The 22,870-nt window shown below is 49.3% G+C and overlaps 1 protein-coding gene across 20 annotated transcripts in view; it reads left to right on the top strand.

Annotated features, from left to right (window-relative positions):
- LOC140386732 (uncharacterized) overlaps nt 1–22,870 on the top strand; it is a 387,270-nt gene that overhangs the window by 108,571 nt on the left and 255,829 nt on the right. For 19 of the 20 annotated variants that reach the window (XM_072469351.1, XM_072469358.1, XM_072469363.1 and 16 more), the window contains exons 9-12: nt 5,770–5,796; nt 13,736–13,771; nt 15,452–15,499; nt 18,713–18,748. In XM_072469351.1, the coding sequence (XP_072325452.1) occupies nt 5,770–5,796; nt 13,736–13,771; nt 15,452–15,499; nt 18,713–18,748 (147 nt within the window). The remainder of the gene's footprint in view (nt 1–5,769; nt 5,797–13,735; nt 13,772–15,451; nt 15,500–18,712; nt 18,749–22,870) is intronic. The other variant, XM_072469354.1, reaches the window with a different exon arrangement.

The raw sequence follows: 22,870 nt of genomic DNA, 5'->3' as shown, positions 1-22,870 counted from the left end.
AATGTGAGGTGTGCAGATCCAGCAGAGTTGGAGAATGTGATGTGTGTAAATGGAGCAGAGTTGGAGAATGTGAGCAGTGTGAATCTGGTAGTGTTGGTGATTGTGAAGGGTGTAGATCCAGCAGGGTTGGAGATTGTGAGCGATGTATATCTAGCAGAGTTGGAGAATGTGAGATGTGTAGATCTAGCAGAGTTGGAGAAGGTGAGAGGTGTAAATCTGGAAGAGCTGGAGAATGTGAGGGGTATAGATCTGGTAGAGTTGGGGAATGTGAGGGGTATAGATCTAGCAGTGTTGGAGAATGTGAGGGGTGTGGATCTAGCAGAGTTGGAGAATGTGAGGGGTGTTGATCGAGGAGAGTTGGAGAATGTGAGGGGTGAAGATCTAGCAGAGTTGGAGAATGTGAGGGGTGTGGATCTAGCAGAGTTGGAGAATGTGAGGGATGTAGATCTGGCAGAGTTGGGGAATGTGAGGGGTGTGGATCTAGCAGAGTTGGGGAATGTGAGGGGTGTAGATCGAGGAGAGTTGGAGAATGTGAGGGCTGTCGGTCTAGCAGACTTGGAGAATGTGAGGGGTGTGGATCAAGCAGAGTTGGGGAATGTGAGGGCTGTAGATCTAGCAGAGTTGGAGAATGTGAGGGGTGTCGATCTAGCAGAGTTGGAGAATGTGAGGGGTGTGGATCAAGCAGAGTTGGGGAATGTGAGGGGTGTAGATCTAGCAGAGTTGGGGAATGTGAGGGGTGTAGATCTAGCAGAGTTGGGGAATGTGAGGGGTGTGGATCTAGCAGAGTTGGAGAATGTGAGGGGTGTAGATCTAGCAGAGTTGGAGAATGTGAGGGTTGTAGACCTAGCCGAGTTGGAGAATGTAAGGGGATGTAGATCTAGTAGTGCTGGGAATGTGAGGTGTGTAGATCTAGCAGAGTTGGAGAATATGAGGGGTGTGGATCTAGCAGTGTTGGAGAATGTGAGGGGTGTAGATCGAGCAGAGTTGGAGAATGTGAGGGGTGTAGATCGAGCAGAGTTGGAGAATGTGAGGGGTGCGGATCTAGCAGAGTTGGAGAATGTGAGGGGTGTAAATCTGGAAGAGTTGGAGAATGTGAGGGGTGTAGATCGAGCAGAGTTGGAGAATGTGAGGGGTGTAGATCGAGCAGAGGTGGAGAATGTGAGGGGATGTAGACCTAGTAGTGCTGGGAATGTGAGGTGTGTAGATCTAGCAGAGTTGAAGAATGTGGGGTTTGTAGATCTGGCAGAGTTGGGGAATGTGTCCTGTGTAGATCTAGCAGGGTTGGAGAATGTGGGGTGTGTAGATTAAGCAGAGATAGGGAATGTGAGGGGTGGAGATCTAGCAGAGTCGGGGAATGTGAGGGGTATAGATCTGGCATAGTTGGAGAAAGTGAGGGGTGTAGATCAAGCAGACTTGGAGAATGTGAGGGGTGTAAATCTAGCAGAGTTGGAGAATGTGAGGTGTGCAGATCCAGCAGAGTTGGAGAATGTGATGTGTGTAAATGGAGCAGAGTTGGAGAATGTGAGCAGTGTGAATCTGGTAGAGTTGGTGATTGTGAAGGGTGTAGATCCAGCAGGGTTGGAGATTGTGAGCGATGTATATCTAGCAGAGTTGGAGAATGTGAGATGTGTAGATCTAACAGAGTTGGAGAAGGTGAGAGGTGTAAATCTGGAAGAGCTGGAGAATGTGAGGGGTATAGATCTGGTAGAGTTGGGGAATGTGAGGGGTATAGATCTAGCAGTGTTGGAGAATGTGAGGGGTGTGGATCTAGCAGAGTTGGAGAATGTGAGGGGTGTTGATCGAGGAGAGTTGGAGAATGTGAGGGGTGAAGATCTAGCAGAGTTGGAGAATGTGAGGGGTGTGGATCTAGCAGAGTTGGAGAATGTGAGGGATGTAGATCTGGCAGAGTTGGGGAATGTGAGGGGTGTAGATCTAGCAGAGTTGGGGAATGTGAGGGGTGTGGATCTAGCAGAGTTGGAGAATGTGAGGGGTGTAGATCGAGGAGAGTTGGAGAATGTGAGGGCTGTCGGTCTAGCAGAGTTGGAGAATGTGAGGGGTGTGGATCAAGCAGAGTTGGGGAATGTGAGGGGTGTAGATCTAGCAGAGTTGGAGAATGTGAGGGGTGTCGATCTAGCAGAGTTGGAGAATGTGAGGGGTGTGGATCAAGCAGAGTTGAGGAATGTGAGGGGTGTAGATCTAGCAGAGTTGGGGAATGTGAGGGGTGTAGATCTAGCAGAGTTGGGGAATGTGAGGGGTGTGGATCTAGCAGAGTTGGAGAATGTGAGGGGTGTAGATCTAGCAGAGTCAGGGAATGAGAGGGGTGTAGATCTAGCAGAGTTGGAGAATGTGAGGTATGTAGATCGAGCAGAGTTGGAGAATGTGAGGGGTGTGGATCTAGCAGAGTTGGAGAATGTGAGGGGTGTAGATCCAGCAGAGTTGGAGAATGTGAGGGGTGTAGATCTAGCAGAGTCGGGGAATGTGAGGGGTGTGGATCTAGTAGAGTTGGAGAATGTGAGGTGTGTAGATCGAGCAGAGTTGGAGAATGTGAGGGGTGTGGATCTAGCAGAGTTGGAGAATGTGAGGGGTGTAGATCTAGCAGAGTTGGAGAATGTGAGGGATGTAGATGTAGCAGAGTTGGAGAATGTGAGGGGTGTGGATCTAGCGGAGTTGGGGAATGTGTTGGGTGTGGATCTAGCAGAGTTGGGGAATGTGAGGGGTGTAGATCGAGGAGAGTTGGAGAATGTGAGGGCTGTCGGTCTAGCAGAGTTGGAGAATGTGAGGGGTGTAGATCTCGCAGATTTGGAAAATGTGAGGGGGGTCGATCGAGCAGCGTTGGAGAATGTGATGGGTGTAGATCCAGCAGAGTTGGAGAATGTGAGGGGTTTAGATCGAGCAGAGTTGGGGAATGTGACGGGTGTAGATCTAGCAGAGTTGGGGAATGTAAGGTGTGTGGACCTGGTAGAGTTGGGGAATGTGAGGGGTGTAGATCTGGTAGAGTTGGGGAATGTGACGGGTGTGAATCTGGTAGAGTTGGGGAATGTGAGGGGTGTAGATCTGGTAGAGTTGGGGAATGTGAGGGTGTAGATCTGGTAGAGTTGGGGAATGTGAGGGGTGTAGATCTGGTTGAGTTGGAGAATATGGCGGGTGTAGATCTGGTAGAGTTGGAGCATTTGAGGGGTGTAGATCTGGCAGAGTTGGAGAATGTGAGGGGTGTGAACCTGGTAGATTTGGAGAATGTGAAGGGTGTAGATCCAGCAGGGTTGGAGATTGTGAGCGATGTATATCTAGCAGAGTTGGAGAATGTGAGATGTGTAGATCTAGCAGAGTTGGAGAAGGTGAGAGGTGTAAATCTGGAAGAGCTGGAGAATGTGAGGGGTATAGATCTGGTAGAGTTGGGGAATGTGAGGGGTATAGATCTAGCAGTGTTGGAGAATGTGAGGGGTGTGGATCTAGCAGAGTTGGAGAATGTGAGGGGTGTTGATCGAGGAGAGTTGGAGAATGTGAGGGGTGAAGATCTAGCAGAGTTGGAGAATGTGAGGGGTGTGGATCTAGCAGAGTTGGAGAATGTGAGGGATGTAGATCTGGCAGAGTTGGGGAATGTGAGGGGTGTAGATCTAGCAGAGTTGGGGAATGTGAGGGGTGTGGATCTAGCAGAGTTGGAGAATGTGAGGGGTGTAGATCGAGGAGAGTTGGAGAATGTGAGGGCTGTCGGTCTAGCAGAGTTGGAGAATGTGAGGGGTGTGGATCAAGCAGAGTTGGGGAATGTGAGGGGTGTAGATCTAGCAGAGTTGGAGAATGTGAGGGGTGTCGATCTAGCAGAGTTGGAGAATGTGAGGGGTGTGGATCAAGCAGAGTTGGGGAATGTGAGGGGTGTAGATCTAGCAGAGTTGGGGAATGTGAGGGGTGTAGATCTAGCAGAGTTGGGGAATGTGAGGGGTGTGGATCTAGCAGAGTTGGAGAATGTGAGGGGTGTAGATCTAGCAGAGTCAGGGAATGGGAGGGGTGTAGATCTAGCAGAGTTGGAGAATGTGAGGTATGTAGATCGAGCAGAGTTGGAGAATGTGAGGGGTGTGGATCTAGCAGAGTTGGAGAATGTGAGGGGTGTAGATCCAGCAGAGTTGGAGAATGTGAGGGGTGTAGATCTAGCAGAGTCGGGGAATGTGAGGGGTGTGGATCTAGCAGAGTTGGAGAATGTGAGGTGTGTAGATCGAGCAGAGTTGGAGAATGTGAGGGGTGTGGATCTAGCAGAGTTGGAGAATGTGAGGGGTGTAGATCTAGCAGAGTTGGAGAATGTGAGGGATGTAGATGTAGCAGAGTTGGAGAATGTGAGGGGTGTGGATCTAGCGGAGTTGGGGAATGTGATGGGTGTGGATCTAGCAGAGTTGGGGAATGTGAGGGGTGTAGATCTCGCAGATTTGGAAAATGTGAGGGGGGTCGATCGAGCAGCGTTGGAGAATGTGAGGGGTGTAGATCCAGCAGAGTTGGAGAATGTGAGGGGTGTAGATCGAGGAGAGTTGGAGAATGTGAGGGCTGTCGGTCTAGCAGAGTTGGAGAATGTGAGGGGTGTGGATCTAGCAGAGTTGGGGAATGTGAGGGGTGTAGATCTCGCAGATTTGGAAAATGTGAGGGGGGTCGATCGAGCAGCGTTGGAGAATGTGATGGGTGTAGATCCAGCAGAGTTGGAGAATGTGAGGGGTTTAGATCGAGCAGAGTTGGGGAATGTGACGGGTGTAGATCTAGCAGAGTTGGGGAATGTAAGGTGTGTGGACCTGGTAGAGTTGGGGAATGTGAGGGGTGTAGGTCTGGTAGAGTTGGGGAATGTGACGGGTGTGAATCTGGTAGAGTTGGGGAATGTGAGGGGTGTAGATCTGGTAGAGTTGGGGAATGTGAGGGGTGTAGATCTGGTAGAGTTGGGGAATGTGAGGGGTGTAGATCTGGTTGAGTTGGAGAATATGGCGGGTGTAGATCTGGTAGAGTTGGAGCATTTGAGGGGTGTAGATCTGGCAGAGTTGGAGAATGTGAGGGGTGTGAACCTGGTAGATTTGGAGAATGTGAAGGGTGTAGATCAAGCAGAGTTGGGGATTGTGACGGGTGTAGATCTAGCAGAGTTGGAGAATGTGGGGCTTATTTCCAGGAGAAGAGCATATTATCTTAATTTGGAATCAGGAGATGAAAAATTGACCTTGTAAGCACAGTTAATGGCCTCGTTCTCCAAAATGGCAACTGTGGCACATAAACACTTGAATGGTGAACACACCACACACCATAATCGTGCAGGAATGAAAGCACGTACAGTGACCACGCACCATCTGCCAATGTAATGATGTGAATCAGCATGCAGTACTGATTTGGCACCCTTGGAGCTTGAAAATCCAGCCAACACCTTTCCTTGACCTCACTTATTTAGCAACACGAAAGATCCTCCACCAATTCTATTTAAAAAGATCGTCAACTACTTATCGGTTAGTTGCTTGTTAACTTTTTCTTGTGCTGCTACATTTCTACAAATGTTTGCTTTCCACGCTTGTCTCAAGTTTAAAATTCTACAGACTCGACCAGGATTCAGCAGCTGAGGGTTGATGGATAGCAATGGAGCATTTTTCAAATTCCTTCCATCATACAATGTTGCGTTATGACGATACGGTGGCCATTCTTTCAGTTTTGTTATATTTTACAAGTGCTTTTCAGACTCCATCCTGGGTGTAATCGAATCTAATCTGGATTTTATTGATTTGTATGACTGACATTATTATTCTTATTATACTGCAGGTGGCTATGGGATCCCATACAGTGCTGGTCAGTATTTTATTGTTATTGATTTTACTATGTTGTAATGGATTTAATAGTGTAATTCCATTAGTCTTGGTGCAATAATACAATGCTGATATTATCATATCTATAAAATTAATAGATGAGGGTGGAATGCTATTCGCAGAATTTCTGGGCATACCTATGATACCCTGCGCCAAACTTTTTGAGGAGAATTTAACAACATTATGGTTCATTGAAGCAAGGGCGGCACGGTGGCCCAGTGGTTAGCACTGCTGCCTCACAATGCCGAAGGCCTGGGTTCGATCCCAGCCCCAGGTCACTGCCCGTGTGGAGTTTGTACATTCTCCCGTGTCTGCGAGGATCTCACCCCCACAAACCAAAGATGTGCAGGGTAAGTGAATTTGCCACGCTAAATTGCCCCTTAATTGGAAAAAAAAATAATTGTCTAAATTTTTTTTTAATGGTTCATTGAAGTAGCTCCCCTGGTATCATTGGGCCTATTTGGTATATTAATACACATATATTAATACACACGCACACACTAATGAAGAAGTCGAGTGAATGGAAAATCATGGGGCAAATTCTCCGTTTGAGAGACTGTGCTGACGCCGTGACTGAATTGTGAGTGTTCTACTTTGACGCAAGTGATGCCAGTCCCTACCGGAGTGATTCAGGTCCCATTAATGGGCTCGCACCATGTAGATCTCACGCAATTTCGATGCATGCTTCCCCTCATCCCAGCAAAGCTGATGGCACTGGTTGCACTGGAGCGCGCCCTACCCATTGATGGGTCGGCTTGGGCCACAGCGTACTGAGGGGGGGGGGGGGGAGGGGAGGAGGGGGGAGGGGGGCATCCATATGACCTATGGCGCTAAGTTCCCAGTAGGCAGCCAGCAGCGTGTGCAGCTGAATTGCCTTGCAGGCTGCAGGAATAGCGGTCCGTACAGGCCACCCCAACCCCATGGCCCACTTCCTAGCCATGCCCCGCTACTCTCGCCGGCCCTGGAAGACGCCTCCCATCCAGCGGCACAACTATCAGTGCACTATAGCGATGTTTGACACTGTTTGTAGCCCCTCCCGCCACGGTGTCTGTTTCCCGATTTGAAATACCGCAAGTGAACCTCACCGTCGATAATTCTTCCTGGCGGAGGTGGAGCATCGCGGAAGGCCCAGAAAATGCTGGGTCAGGCCAGTTAGTGATATGTCAAAGGCCTTTACCATACAGTTTGCAAGCCCATGCCGGCGTGCGGTACAGAACATATTCATGCCACTGTTGAGAGACCGGAGCATGGCATTCCACTTGACGCCTGATTTTCGGCTGACGGCGGATTCTCCACCCAATCGTGTTTCCAAATTCCGCCGTCAGCCGATGGAGAATCCTGCCCCTGTGACAGCAATTTCCTAACTCTGTATGGCTGGCAAATAAGACTCTCTTCCAGAGGGTAAATTTGGAAAATTATATCTGACATTTCTAATTGCATTTCAGGGTGTTACACAGTTTCAATGGACCCATCTCCAGGTCATTGTGTCAGGTCCTTATGGACGGCTTGATGTGCGGACCCACATGAGATTTGCCCAGGAAGTTTAAACTTCCAATGAGCAATTCCCCTGCTGCCCAGGACCCTGAACCACGGTTGGATACTTGGGACTGATCCGCAGTATTTACTTGGATAATTACCCAGGAAATGTTGGACAATTAAAACCTGGCCGAACACTTGGACAATCCCACAATGACTATTCTCTCGTGATCATATGGTGTTGACTCATGCAGCAAATCACAAACAATTATGGCACCTGCTCTGCTGAGCTCTGCAGGACACATCTAATGTGGTCTGAACAGTGGAAGCCTTGATTCGGCATGCTATTGGCTACTCTAACAGATTTCAACATTGCTTTTGTTGTATACATTCTGTGCACATATGCATGGACGATGCACTGATGTCATCAGCCATTTGGTCAGCTGATCACCCTTGTCACTCAGTAGCCACCCTTCAGTTTGCATTGGTGGCTCAATTGCAGTTGGTACATTGATTTCCAGAAAATGCAGGCATCGTGACTACTGCCAGGACACTGGACATTGACCTGCATGGTTCACAGCCTATGATTACATGCTGACGGAGTAGAGTGCCTTTCAGTTCTAGTATGTGGCAGAGTTAACACGCAGAATCTGCAAAGCAATGGGCATGCAACTATTGAAGCCTGAAACTTGGGTAAGCCTACAATGCTTGTTCCATTTGCTGCTCTCTGGCAAGAGAGACTGAAATGTAGTTAGCACTTCATGTAAAGAGAACACCCGCAACCATCCCTCATGTAGCAATGGATGGAAAACTGTGAGGTGTTGCAAAATATCTCCATTTCCAGCCAGGAAGGAGCCAGGTACAAAAAGGTTCTTTGCCATGGGCACAGACATACACGATACGGTCTTTTGTTCCTCTGTAAGGTTAAACAAGGACATTACTGGAGAATGGGCTCCACAAAGTGGCACAAGTGCTAAATCAGCACTGTATGGTGATCGACCTTAAGATCTTCCTGTCATACATACCTCTTGCAGCTACTCTCCATATGCATTGATGCCTGCACCAAGAGCGAAATGTGCGCAAATGCGGCAGGTGGCATTTTGGACACTAATAACATTCATGGTACATATAAAACGGGTGTTATCAAGAAAATATTATGCCAGAAATGTGATATGGCAGTCAATGAGACAGTGATGGAATCAATGTAAAATAAAAACTAAGGGTGGGATTCTCCGTCCTGCCGCACCAGTGTTCGGCTGCGGCCTGCCCCACCGGCAGCAGGACCTTCTGGTCCGGCAGCCGGCCAATGGAGTTTCCCATTGTGGGCACCCCACGCCGTCGGGAAATCCGCGGGCATGGTCCGCTGCCAGTGAAACGGAGGATCCCACTGACAGAGAATCCAGCCCAAAGTCCTTACCTGGTCTGGCCTACGTGTGACTCCAAAGCCACAGCAGTGTTGTTGACACTTAACAAGGAACAAAGAAAAATACAGCACATGAACAGGCCCTTTGGTCCTCCAGGCCTACGCCGACCATGCTGTCTGTCTAACCTAAAACTTTCTATCTCAACCCTCTATTCCCATCCTATTCATCTTGTCAAGACGCCCCTTAAACATCACTATCGTACCTACTTCCACCACCTCCTCCGGCAGTGAGTTCCAGGCACCCATTACCCTTGTGTAAAAAACGTCCCTCGCAATCTCCTCAAAACTTTGCCCCTTACACCTTAAACCTATGTCCCCCAGCAATTGACTCTTCCACCCTGGGAAAAAGCTTCTGACTATCTACTCTATCCACGTCCCTCATAATTTTGTAGACTTCTATCAGATTGCCCCTCAATCTTCGTTGCCCAACTGAGAGCAAACCAAATTTATCTAACCTCTCCTCATAGCTAATGCCCTCCATGCCAAGCAACATCCCGGTAAACCTCTTCTCTAAAACCTCCACATCCTTCTGGTAGTGTGGCGACCAGAATTGAACACTGTATTCCAAATGTGGGCCAACTAAGGTTATATACAGCTGCAGTATTACTTGCCAATTTATATACTCAATGCCCTGTCCGGTGAAGGCAAGCATGCCGTATCCCTTCTTGACTACCTTCTCCACCTGTGTTGCCACTTTCAGTGACCTGTGTGCCTGTACACCCAGATCCTTCTGCCTGTCAATGCTCTTAATGGTTCTGCCATTTACTGTATATTTTCCACCTGTATTAAACCTTTCAAATGCATTACCCCACATTTGATCTCTGAAATGGCCTAGCAAGCATCTCAGTGCACGGGCAATAAATATTAGCCCAGCATCCCATGCACTTTAATAAAACATCTATAACGAGAGCATGAAACCGTTGCGCCGGCCTCACAATGCACAACGCATGACCCCGTCCACACAGTACACTCCAAATATGACCTCGCTCATCATTGTTGTGTGTTGCGCCCTTCACATACTGGCACTGCAAAGGGGTGATCCCCATCCAGAGAGAGAAATGGAGCAGAATGAGTGCTCCTCAGAGAATGAAGAATACGGGCCAGGAACCTGGGGCAAAATTCTCCCGAAACGGCGCGATGTCCGCCGACTGGCGCCCAAAACGGCGCCACTCAGACGGGCATCACGCCGCCCCAAAGGTGCGGAATGCTCCGCATCTTTGGGGGCCGAGCCCCAACATTGAGGGGCTAGGCCGACGCCGGAGGGATTTCCGCCCCGCCAGCTGGCGGAAACGGCCTTTGTTGCCCCGCCAGCTGGTGCGGAAATGACTTATCGGGGCGGCGCATGCGCGGGAGCGTCAGCGGCCGCTGACAGTTCCCCGCGCATGCGCAGTGAAGGGAGTCTCTTCCGCCTCCGCCATGGTGGAGACCGTGGCGGAGGCGGAAGGGAAAGAGTGCCCCCACGGCACAGGCCCGCCCGCGGATCGGTGGGCCCCGATCGCGGGCCAGGCCACCGTGGGGACGCTGGCGGGACAGGCAATTTACATCCAGGCCGGAGAATCGAGCGGGGGGGCCCGCCAACCAGCGCGGCCCGATTCCCGCCCCCGCCGAATATCCGGTACCAGAGACTTCGGCAACCGGCGGGGACGGGATTCACGGCAGCCCCCGGCGATTCTCCAACCCAGCGGGGGGTCGGAGAATGACGCCCCTGAAGAGGGTGATGAGGGTCAGCTTCCACTGGACGATGCCATCGAGGAAGCACAGTATTTAAGTGCACCCATGCCACTTTAAATGCTACCAGATTCCAGGAGACAATGGGAATGGGAGATGAGAGCAAGTTTAGCATTCATACTTGCACCTTCTTGCATCATGATTCATCAGACCTTGGCGTCATTCTCCGACCCCCCCGCCGGGTCGGAGATTGGCCGTTGGCCACCGTGAATCCCGCCCCCGCCCCCGCCGAAGTCTCCGGTACCGGAGATTGGGCGGGGGCGGGAATCGGCCCATGCCGGTTGGCGGGGCCCCCCGCTCAATTCTCCGGCCCGAATGGGCCGAAGTCCCGCCCAGAAATTGCCTGTCCCGCCGGCGTAAATCAAAGCTGGTATTTACCGGTGGGACCAGGCGGCGTGGGCGGGCTCCGGGGTCCTGGGGGGGGCGCGGGGCGATCTGACCCCGGGGGGTGCCCCCACAGTGGCCTGGCCCGCGATCGGGGCCCACCGATCCGCGGGCGAGCATGTGCCGTGGGGGCACTCTTTCCCTTCCGCCTCCGCCACGGCCTCCACCATGGCGGAGGCGGAAGAGACTCTCCCCACTGCGCATGCACGGGAAACTGTCGGCGGCCGCTGACGCTCCCGCGCCGCATTTCCGCGCCAGCTGGCGGGGCAACAAACGCCATTTCCGCCAGCTGGTGGGGCGGAAATCCCTCCGCCGTCGGCCTAGCCCCTCAATGTTGGGGCTCGGCCCCCAAGGATGCGGAGCATTCCGCACCTTTGAGGCGGCGCGATGCCCGTCTGATTGGCGCCGATTTGGGTGCCAGTCGGCGGACATCGCGCCGTTGGGGGAGAATTTCGCCCCTGAATCTCGAAGAAGGTCAGCAGTGCCCTTTTGTATGCACTCGCTCTGCAAATTGAAAGTCGGAACAACAATGGAAACACTGCGGCAACTTAATTGATGTAGTTGTTGCCACATTAATGAGAAGCTACAGCGGTTAGTAAGAGGAGATGGTTGGGGATTTCAGCATCCCATCCAGGTCTTCTCCTTTGGCAACAGCTCCTGCTCCTTCAAGGCAGCTGGGTTGCTGATCCTTCAAGACGGCTGGGCTGCCCTCACACAATGGTGCGTCGTACGAAAAGAGTTCCAAAAGTATTAAGCACACACTTTCAATAAAGACTTTAACATATTCCCATGACATTGCACAAGGGTGCAAAAATTATCTTCAGTGAGGTTGACATCACATAAATGTGAATCTGATAAAGGGAGACTATCACTGCGTGGGAGGATTGCTGCACCTCAGAATAAGAAGGTTCACATGTGAATAATCACAATTGACCAAGCCATTCACATCAATATCAAATGTATTAACAAGACTGCAAAATGTATACTGTAGTTGCACACTCATGACCCAAAAGTGATTTCAATATTTCTTCCTTTTTCTCACCTTATCACTACGCCTGGGTGCAGTCCGTGCATATGCAGCAGAGGTGGAGGCAGCCTGCTGACTGCCACATCCTATTTTCTGTGATGACCTTGGTGAACATCCTCTGGTGGTCTGAGGCCTGTAGGGCCCCGGCCTGATTAGGGTCCCATGTTGAGGGGGCAGAAGCGCCCTCAGCGGCCTGTGCCACTGCAGTGGATGGGGTCACAGGCAGAGGGGATTCAGAGTCACTTGATGTGCCCTGAGTCGAGGCCCCAGGGGTGTCCAACTGATCCTCATCCTCTCTGTGAATGCCTGAGGACCCTCTCTGATTCTTTGAGAAGGAGTACCTGGAGGGAGATAAAGATGCTTCAACCCCTCCTGCCTAGATACTGATGCTGCCCACCCGGATGTGTTCCCATTGAGTCCAGGGCCATGCACAATTCCAGTGTTCTCCAGTTGGTGACTCCGAGCCTAATCTAGATCTATGCCTCCTGAGGTATATTTCTTTGTGCTGGTGAAGATGTGTGTGAGCGCAGGTATTGTTCTTCCTCGGTGGTTTCCTCAGCTTCCTCATCTCCGCTCCTCTGGGGGCTGAGGCTTATGTTGGCCCTCCTCGTCTACCTAAATCTGCTGGTGCCCATAAGACAGAGAAGAGAGTTTGGTCATGAGCAGGCAAATTACAAGTTTGTAGATCACTCTTTGTGAATGCTATGATGTAATGAACTCATAAACATGTCATCCGTACTAGGTTGCTGGGACAAACCAATCTCCCCTTCTCACAGGAGCGATCCCTGCCCTCCCCAGCCAGTTTGGAGGCATCTTCCCCAGACTTGGTGAGGGTATAATGTTGGCCACCCCTTCTCCGGTCTGGGATCTTTCCCATGTGTTGTGGGCCAGCTTAGACTGGATGAAGGCAAAAGAAAGGAATGAGATGAGAAAGGATGACGCAGAGGGCAAGGAACATACAAGCCTCCTGTGTGCTGTGAATCCTCTCCAGAAGAGGCTGAGGAAGGAGTGTGAGCAGTATGATAGATGAAATGGTGGTGATGTGAAAATTTCTGTGAGGCTATCAGTGGTGATATGTCTCCCCCTCTAATGGTTGTGTGAAATCCCCTAAAAGAGCACATGATGCCATGATGAGAGTTAGATATTGGAGGAAGTTGAAGGATGATTTGCGCTGGTGGAGTAGATGAGACCATTCATCCTCTTCCTGCACTGGATGGCGTTGCGGGTGCAGTGGCCGTGCTGACGTGCTCTGCAATGGTCCCGCAGGACAGAGAGGTGGGGTTGGTATGCTTCCTGGACCCATCCCGAGAATAGAGCAAATCCCTAAGCTGCCCCACTCCTCTGATCAACGTCGAGAGAGCATTAGGGCAGAAATGGAGAGCAGCCTTCTTCTTCTTACTTGCCCTTGGGATGTCTGGTTGCCAGATATCTCTAAAGGTCTCCTGGAGAGAACAGGGCTGTGCTTGGGTGGTGTTTAAACATGGCGCCACCCAGACCTTCGACCCCATTTTGTTTCGACAGGGCGGACAAATCAGTTCCCAACCCGCCAGGTGATTCAGCGAGAGACTTGCCTCTTCTTAATCCCATGCACGGAATCCGGCGCGAATACCTGTCATTCCCACCAGCAGGAAACTCACCACGAAACCTGCCCACCACTGCACTTAGTTTCAAAAATGGAAACTCCCACCCTCTGTTTTTATTAGATTTCCGGCATTCACAGCATTTTGCTGTAACTTGCGAGTTGGATTTGAACAACTTGCAGTATTAATGAAAATTTTAGAAAGTGTGTTTATTTCAAATGAAGTGGTGCTATTGGCCTTCGTAATATTCATCAATGTAGTTGGTCATTCACCCTGTCATAACTTGTCAATCCTGTCTTTGCAGGTGGATATGCAGCAGCCAAAGCTGCTAAATATGGAGGTAAATTTTCCTACTCTATTGATGATAAAGGCATCAAAATATTATTGCACCAAGTAAAATGTAGAAATATATTCTTGATAAGCATGTGACCAAAGTGAGTGGTGGAACAGACTCGAGGGGCAGAATGGCCTTCTACGGTTTCTATGTTTCGGCCCCTGATGTTACTCACATGTTAACCGCTTTATCATGGCATATTATTACCCTGTAGCATCACGTTTGTATTAACACTGATGGAATATTTATAGCCAAGGTGGAAGAACTGCAACGCTACTGTTTCTGGTCTAAAATACCACCGGTTATACAGTGCATAGTCCCAAAACTCCACAATCAGGAGGGTGGTAACCGATTTTGGGGCGCAGACTGATAAAATGGGCAGATTCCGGGACCGGTGAGGGGCTAGCAGCAGTACCGGGTAGAACTCCCGGTTACCACGGCACAAACGGCCAGAGAATGGCCGGGTCTGTGGCCGCGCATGCGCACGGTGACGACCTGCAGCAGTCGAGCCATACAACATGGCATTGGGCGCACGTAGACCCGACCTGCCAGATAGTGGCCCCCTGGACACTCCCTCACCGCTCCTCCGGCCAATAGCACAGCTCCCCCCCTCCCGACTGTGGCGGCGTTGGAAACAGCCTACAGCCGCCACGGGGGCGGTTCACGAAAACTGAGAGCACAAGTGAACCGTGCCTTCGCGAACTCGGCCCATCGGGGGCGGAGCATCGGGGGAGGGCCTTCAGGTAACGTCCTGAGGCAGTCCCAATGGCGTGTGGCATACTCCTCGATGACGCCGTCTTGGAGGGGGCAGGGCATCTGAAAACAGGTACCACCCCCGATTTGGTAGTAAAAAGGGATTACCCGCCTGATCGTCGATTACAAAATCGGCGTCGCCAAGCGGAGAATCCCGCCCAAGTATCATTTTACTGAAACGGCAGAACATAATGAGAAGTAAGCAGATAGTGTAGACTTTGAGTATAACTAAGAAAGAGTAAAGGATTTGAGACAGCAGTGGGAGGTGTGTATTGGTCCCTGTAACATGATAGAAGTAAGACAAGCATGTAGTAAAAGCTAATTTTAATGAGGATAATTAGCTTAAAATAAGCAGCCAGCTTGTAAAAGTAGTAAGACTTCTGAGTTTGTGGAAAATAGTTTTCTGCAAAAAAATGTCCTCGGTCCAGCAGAGAGATATCCCATGTTAAATTAGGAATGCATAATGAGTCAGATTGACTTACGAGCCTAGCAATGGTGTGGAGATGCCGGCATTGGACTGGGGTGAGCACAGTAAGAAGTCTTATAACACCAGGTTAAAGTCCAACAGCTATGCTCCGAAAGCTAGTGATTCGAAACAAACCTGTTGAACTTTAACCTGGTGTTGTAAGACTTCTTACTAGTCTAGCAATGTGTGAGCTTTTTTCTGATAAGCCACCATATGATTAACTTTTACTTAGGCCTATATTTCCATTTCTGGGTCGGGTGCGCAGAGATGGGAGAATTCCCGGACTTTGGATGACAGAAAATGAGGGCCTAAGTAGGGTGCTCTTTCGGAGGGTCGGTGCAGACTCGAAGAACTGACTGGCCCTCTTCTGCACTCTAGAGACTCAATGATTCTATGAACTCAAGCTTTGTGACAGGATATCCTTAGTAACATCCAATGATTGTAACTTGCCTGTTCTGGCATTTCAGGAGGTGTTCCAGGAGGTGTATCTAGAACTGTTTCAGGAGGCGTTCAAGGTAATTTGATCTCTCATCAATAGCATTTTAGATTCATTGGGATGAGCTGGATGAAAAGTGTTATTTTGTCAATTTTACAACGCAATCAATTTTACACTTTGTGCCATTGCTGCAGTTACCCTGTTAATATAACCAGACTCTGAGCAGTGTGCCCCAGCAGTCTTGTGGTTCAGTGTGTGAACCACATTTGCTCCAGAGCTAATACCAGCTAATTGCCATTGTAGTTCTCTGAGCGTCTCTGGGAACTGACATAACAGGCCATATCCTGGTTTGCCCTGCTATCACCTTCAGGCAGCTACCCACATTGGAGATAATTGCCTCAATACTCTGTTCAATAGAAGGTGGAAGTGGACTCCTCCGTGCTATGCAGCATTATGAGCAAGCTCGATGTCAGGGTGCCGAATTCACCCAATACTTCCAGGTAAATGCTCATCAGCATTCTTCACCTGGCTTGGCCCTCAATGACAGCAACCAGGTTCTCTGCAGAAAAGGTAACATCAATCCCCCCCTCTGCCAAACTGGTGTCTTATCCCCGGCTCTGACTCCCGTGTACTTGAGACCTTAATTCTTCTAATCGAGTGAAGAATAATGGTGGCATTGGCAAATACATTTTTCAGGCTTATTTATTAAGTGGGCCCTGCTGCCACTTGAAAATCACCTCTCACACAATTATTTTACTCATGAACTGGGTCATCTTGTATGTTTATCCATCGGTAAGAGTCTCTGTCCCTTAAGTTTTAGCTATGAAGAGGGATTGGATAGATTGGTTTTGTTTTCCTTCGAACAGAGGAGACTGAGGGGGGGACATGATTGAGACGTATAATATTGAGTGGCATAGATAGAGTAGACAGGAAGAAATATTTCTCCTTGGTAGAGGGATCAATGACTGAGGGGGGTAAATTTAAGTTAAGGGGCAGGAGATTTCAAGGGGATGTGAGGAAAAGCGTCTTCACCCAAAGGGTGATGGAAATCTGGAACTCACTGCCTGAAAGGGTGTTGGAGGCAGAGACTCTCATATCATTTAAGAAGTATTGTGCACTTGCAATATCAAGGCAAACAAGGCTATGCACCAAGTGCTGGAAAATGAGACTGAGTGCTTGTTCTATGAAATAGTCAAAATGTGGGTTTTTTCCAGGTTACCTCACGGGAATTGGAAAGAAACATTAGTTTAATTTGGAGTCTAAGTGTCAAATTTTACATTTTATTTTGGTTTTTTAAAATTCCAATTAAGGGGCAATTTAGCATGGCCAATCCATCTACCCTGTGCATCTTTGGGTTGTGGGGCTGAGACCACACAGACACAGGGAGAATATGCAAACTCCACATGGACAGTGACCCGGGGCCGGGATCGAACCCGGGTCCTCGGCGCTGTTAGGCAGCAGTGCTAAACACTAGGCCATCATGCCTCCCAAATTTTCCATGTTTGTCTCTCCTTAATGAGATTGTGATTTCAGGTGCTGGGAACACAAGCGGTGCTGCAGTTGCACATCAACATAACTCATGAATCTTCAAACATGACTGCCAAATACACCATTCCTTCTATGTGGATATTATGATAATAAGACACCTGTTGAGAAAGATTGCTGGAATGTCCATTTAGCTTGGACAACCTGTTGGCCCAGCCTATTGGGTACTGGAGCAACATTTATTCATCCAGTTTCTCTGTGCTCCCATCATTCATCACAACCTATTCTGGGTGACATTTGCCCTTTCAACTCAATTCTTTTTCAATGTAACCAGTTGTCATGTTATTGAGTAGCCAATAGAATAGTCATGTTTTCGTGCAAGTAAGATAAACTGCACATGACAATATATGGGATAGGAACTAATGGGAAAGTAATCTAATTTCATTCCATGTTTTAGAATCCATCGAATCGCTACAGTATAGAAAGAGCCAATTTGGCCCATGGAGTTTGCACTGACCCCCCCGAAAGGGTACCCTACCTGGGCCCACTCCCCTACCCTATCCACGTAATCCCACCGAACCCTCACATCTTCAGACACAAAGGGGCAATCTAGCATGGCCAATCCACCTAACCCGCACATTTTTAGACGGTGGAAGAAAGCGGAGCACCCGGAGGAAACCCACGCAGGCAGGGGGAGAATATTCACATTCTTTTGATCCTAAAGATTTCTGCATTTTCTCATTTGGAATTGAATAATTTGAATTCATATCAAATATTTCAGAAATCAGGGGTGGGGGCAGCACGGTGGCGCGGTGGTTAGCATTGTTGCCTCACGGTGCCGAGGTCCCAGGTTCAATCCCAGCTCCGGGTCACTGTCCATGTGGAGTTTGCACATTCTCCCCGTGTTTGCGTGGGTTTCACTGCCATAACCCAAAGATGTGCAGGCTAGGTGGATTGGCCATGTTAAATTGCCCCTTAATTGGAAAAAATGAATTGGGTACTCTAAATTTAATAAAAGAAAGAAATCAAGGGAGGGATTCTCCGTTCCCCAATGCCAATTTCGGAATAGATTATTCTATGGACTATTCAACAACATGATCATTTTACGACCGAATCGGGAATGGCGCGTGTTTTCGGATGCTCCGCCCCATCGGCGTCATCGAGGAGTATGCCACACCCCGTTGGGACGGCCTCAGGACGACAGCTGAAGGCCCTCCCCCGATGCTCCGCCTCGATGGGCCGAGTTCCCGATGGCGCGGGGCACGTGTGCTCTTCGCTTTCGTGAACACGGTGTGGTGGCTGCAGACTGTGTCCAGCGCCGCCACAGTCGGGCGGGAGCCGTGTCGCTGGTCGGAGGGGGGCTTCCTCGAGGGCCAGGGAGAATGGTGGGGGGGGGGGGGTGGGGGGCGGTCGGGCGTGGCAAGTGGATGTCCAGGGGACACTATCTGACAGGTCGGGTCCGCGCGCGGCCAGCGCCATGTTGTACGGCACGACCACTGCAGGTCGTCGCACATGCATGGCCACGGACCCGGCAATTCTCCGGCCTTTTATTTCGTAAAGGCCGTTTGTTTTACGTGGTGCGGCTGCTCGGCCCTCACCTGTCAGAAGATCAGTGGTGGGCCCTCGCCGATTTTTTAATTGTAGAACTAGACACATTCTCTGGACATAGCCTCAAAATCGGAGAAGCCAGCCTAGGGTTAATCTCGAATGAGGGCTCCGTTTGGTTTGTGTAAAATCACTAATTGATCCACTTTGCCTGTCGCTAGTCTTTGCGCTGTCATAACGTGTCGATCCTCTGTCGTTGCAGGCGGGTATGCTGCAGCTAAAGCTGCTAAATATGGAGGTGAGTTCTTTTACTTCTGCTATTTGTTAAAACTTCAAATTATTATTGTATTAGTAAGCATTGAATATTGATGAGAAAAATATCAACATGAATAGTATTTTTAAAACAATTAAATCCATCATTTCCTAAAGAAGAAAGATTTGTCTGAATATCATAGTATCATAGAATTTACAATGCAGAAGGAGGCCATTCAGTCCATCTAGTCTGCACCCTACTAAGCCCACACCTCGACCCTATCTCCATAACCCAGTAATCCCACCTAACCTTTGGACACTGAAGGGCAATTTAGCATACCAATCCACATAACCAGCATATCTTTGGAAGTGGGAGGAAACCGGAGCACCCGGAGGAAACCCACGTTGACACGGGGAGAAAGTGCAAATTCCACATAGACAGTCACCGAGGCTGGAATTGAACCCGGGTCCCTGGAGCTGTGAGGCAGCAGTGCTAATCACTGTGTCACCGCGCCGCCCAATACAGCCATCAGCTCTCCTCACTTTACTGATTCGCAATGTTGGGTCAAGTGAATTAAGTGTCAGTAGGGGAACATTTTGGGAACAGTGACTCAGCATCATAAAGTTTAGGCTAGCTATGAAAAATGACAAAGAGCAATCCAGAGTAAAAATAATTAGTTGGAGGAGGGCCAACTTTCAATGGGGTGAGAACGGATCTGGCCCAGATAAATGGGAATCAGAGTTTGGCAGGAAAACTGTATCTAAACAATGAACTGCCTTTAAAGAGGGGGTAATTCAAGTCCTGCCTATGTCAGAATTCTCCGGCCGTTCGCTGGCTGTGAGATTCTCAGGTCCTGTTGGTAGTGCACCCCCACCCGTGGATTTCCTGGTGGCTTAGGGTGGCTCCAATGCAAACTCCCATTGTCACCAGCAAGAGCAAAGAATCTCACCACCTGTGAACGGCTCGCCGCCTCCCGCCACAGAGAAACACGCGGATGGGAGGCCGGACAATCCCGTCCCTATTCTCAAGTGTAGGAAAGATTAGGAAAGATAAGGAATGGGATTATATGATCCTGAGGCTAAGTGTTGACGCTGGCAGAAACGCCGTCGCGTTTCTTGATGGCGTCAACACGGCCTCAGGGAGCCAGCATGGCACTGGTGCGGTTCACGCTGCTCCAGCTTCTGTTTCTGGAGCCAACTGGGCACCAAGGGGTCTGCGCATGCGCAGTGGCACCAGCGCCAATCCGCGCATGCGAAGTGGCTCCCTTCAACACGCCGGCCCTGCGCAACATGGCGCAGGGCTACAGGGGTCGGCGCGGATGAAAGGAGGCCCCCAACCAGAGAGGCCGGCCCACCGATCCGTGGGCCACATGCGCGGCCAAGGACCCGGCCAATCTGCGGCTGTTTCCGCAGGTGTGTGATGAGGCTGCTAGTCCCCCACTGGGCGGAGCATCAGTGCGGGGGTGGCGCTGAAAATTTGGTCATAAGGTCAGACAGATCCTGCGGACAGTACCGCAGAATTGGAGATACCAGCCCATAGATTTCCAAAAGGCAAAATTAGGCCCACGGTGTAAAATGGACAGTAGATGCATGGAGGCAGAACTGGTTGCATGACAAGAAAGCGAGAGGTGTGGTGAACGTTTGTTTTTCAGATAGAAGAATATATATCCCCAGCGGTCAGTATTATCCTACTCTTATTGATATGGATTATTGATCGAGACTAGTGTGTATACAGCACAATTTTAAAACTTGCAGATGCCATAGAACCTGGAAGTATTTGAAATGTGAGGAGAAAAATGGTAAACTTTAAAAAGACTGGTGGAATGGGTGGACAAGGGCAGATGAAATGTAACACAGAGAAGTGTGAAATTATTCATTTTAATAGGCAGAATGAGGAAGGGCTGCATAGAATACGAGTAAAATTTTAAAGGGGAATACAGAATCACAGGAACCTGGAGATATGTGCACAAGTTGTTGAAGGTAGAAAGACAGGTTGAGAAAGTGGTTCATAAAACATATGGGAGCCTGGACTTCATATATAGTTACATATAGAGGCATAAAGTACAAAAGCAAGAAAGTTCTGCTAAATCTGTATGAGTGACATGGTAGCACAGTGGTTAGCACTGTTGCTTCACAGCTCCAGGGTCCCAGGTTCGATTCCCGGCTTGGGTCACTGTCTGTGCGGAGCCTACACGTTCTCCCCGTGTGTGCGTGGGTTTCCTCCGGGTGCTCCGATTTCCTGCCACAGTCAAAAGATGTGCAGGTTAGGTGGATTGGCCATGATAAATTGCCCTTAATATCCAAAAAGGATAGGTGGTGTTACGATGTTACGGGGGATAGGGTGGAGGTGTCGGCTTAAGTAGGGTGCTCTTTCCAAGGGCCGGTGCAGACCCATGGCCCAAATGACCTCCTTCTGCACTGCAAATTCTATGATTCTATGAAACGCTTGTTCAATCTGGAGTAGACAAGAAGAAACTTTTCCCCTTGGCGGGGGGATCAATGGCCAGGGGGCATTGATTTAAGGTACGTGGCAGGTTTAGAGGGGATTTGAGGGAAAACCTTTTTGCCCAGAGGGTGGGGTGTCTAGAACTCGCTGCCTGAAAGGGTGATGGGAGGCAGAGACCCTCATAACATTTAAGAAGTATTTAGATGTGCACTTGCGATGCCAGTGCATACAAGGCTCTGGGCCAGGTGCTGGAAAATGGATTAAAATACTTAGGTGTTTGTTTTTGACTGACGCAGACGCGATGGGCTGAAGGGCCTTTTCTGTGCTGTAGAAGTCTATGGCTTAATTACGCTATGAATGTCAACTAGAGTACTCTGTCCAGTTCTGGACATCACACTTTAGGAAGGACGTGAGGCATTAGAGAGGATGCAGAAAAGATTCTTGAAAAAGGACTCAGGGCTAAGGGACTTCAGCCATGTGTATAGATTAGAAGCTGGGACTGTTCTCCTCAAAAAAGAGAAGATTCAGAGACAATTTGACAGTGATGTTCAAACCATGAAGGATCTGAACAGAGTAAAAAGGGAGAAACTGTTCCCAAACAAACACTAAAAATGCTGGACAATCTCAGTAGGTTTGACAGCACCTGTAGAGAGAGAATCGAGCGAGCATTTTGAGTCTGGACGACACTTTGTCAAAGCTGAATAAACTGTTCCCGTTGGCTGAAAGGTCGAGAACCAGTGGACAAGAACCAAAAGAAGTAAAGGCAAAATATCAACACACAGAAACATAGGTTAGCCATGTTTAGGACACAAAGGGTTGTGTTCAAAAAGGAATTCCCCTTAAAAAAGGTTGAGACAAAGACACTCCTTATCACTAAGAAATTATACTGGATTATAAGTATAATCTTCCTCAAATCAATATTTGTTCAAATATCCAAATTGTTACTTAAGGTGGATTTTAAAATTGGATGTAGTCTAAGTAGAATTGTCATGTCATAGCTGTACTTAATAGATAGCCTTCATTACTATAATATAGGGGCCTAATCTCCGCTCCACCCTGCTAAAACTGGGAATCCCAATTTGGCAGAGACTTCCGCATCGGCCCAAAAACTGGATCGGCGCCACCAGCTGACCCATCCTGAGTCTCTGGTCTTGCCCCGCCAGCCATAATATGCTTCTCACCTCGCAAAAGCTTGGGCATGCAAACACCTAATATGCATGAATTTGAATGCATTTAACGGGCTGGAAGCTGGATGCACAACCCGGTTGTGCTCTGCCCTCTGCAGCCAGGAGTCATATGGTCGTGATTTGGTGCAAGTATTTAAAAATAGGTTCTTGGGGTCACGGCCTTTGAGGTGGAGTAAGGGGTAAGAGCCTTCAATTTTGTTTTTGGGTTGTTAGGGGTATGCCTGGTGACCTGGGGCTAATAGGGGCTGATTTGGTCACATGTGTGGACTGAGGGTGTCTCCCTCGGGATCGGGGTGCTGTGCCTGAATGTTGTTTCGCTGCTGTAAAAGACTAGCAACTGACTACTCACTTGTTAGTTTCAAGCTCCTAACTTTAAACTGTGGAATGCTGTCAGTTTCCTTGAAATGTTCTAAGGTCACCGATCACATAGATTTCCATTTACCCCACCCATCTGGGACTCTTCATGTGTCAGCACCCTAATCAAGGGGATGGGTGTGGCCAAATGAACTTGTCGGACCACCAGATATTGGGACAC

This window comes from Scyliorhinus torazame, chromosome 12, assembly GCF_047496885.1.
Source record: "Scyliorhinus torazame isolate Kashiwa2021f chromosome 12, sScyTor2.1, whole genome shotgun sequence".
Classification (NCBI taxonomy): Eukaryota; Metazoa; Chordata; class Chondrichthyes; order Carcharhiniformes; family Scyliorhinidae; genus Scyliorhinus; species Scyliorhinus torazame.
The sequence above is the reverse complement of the archived record's forward strand: the minus strand, read 5'-3'. Positions and strand labels throughout refer to the sequence as shown.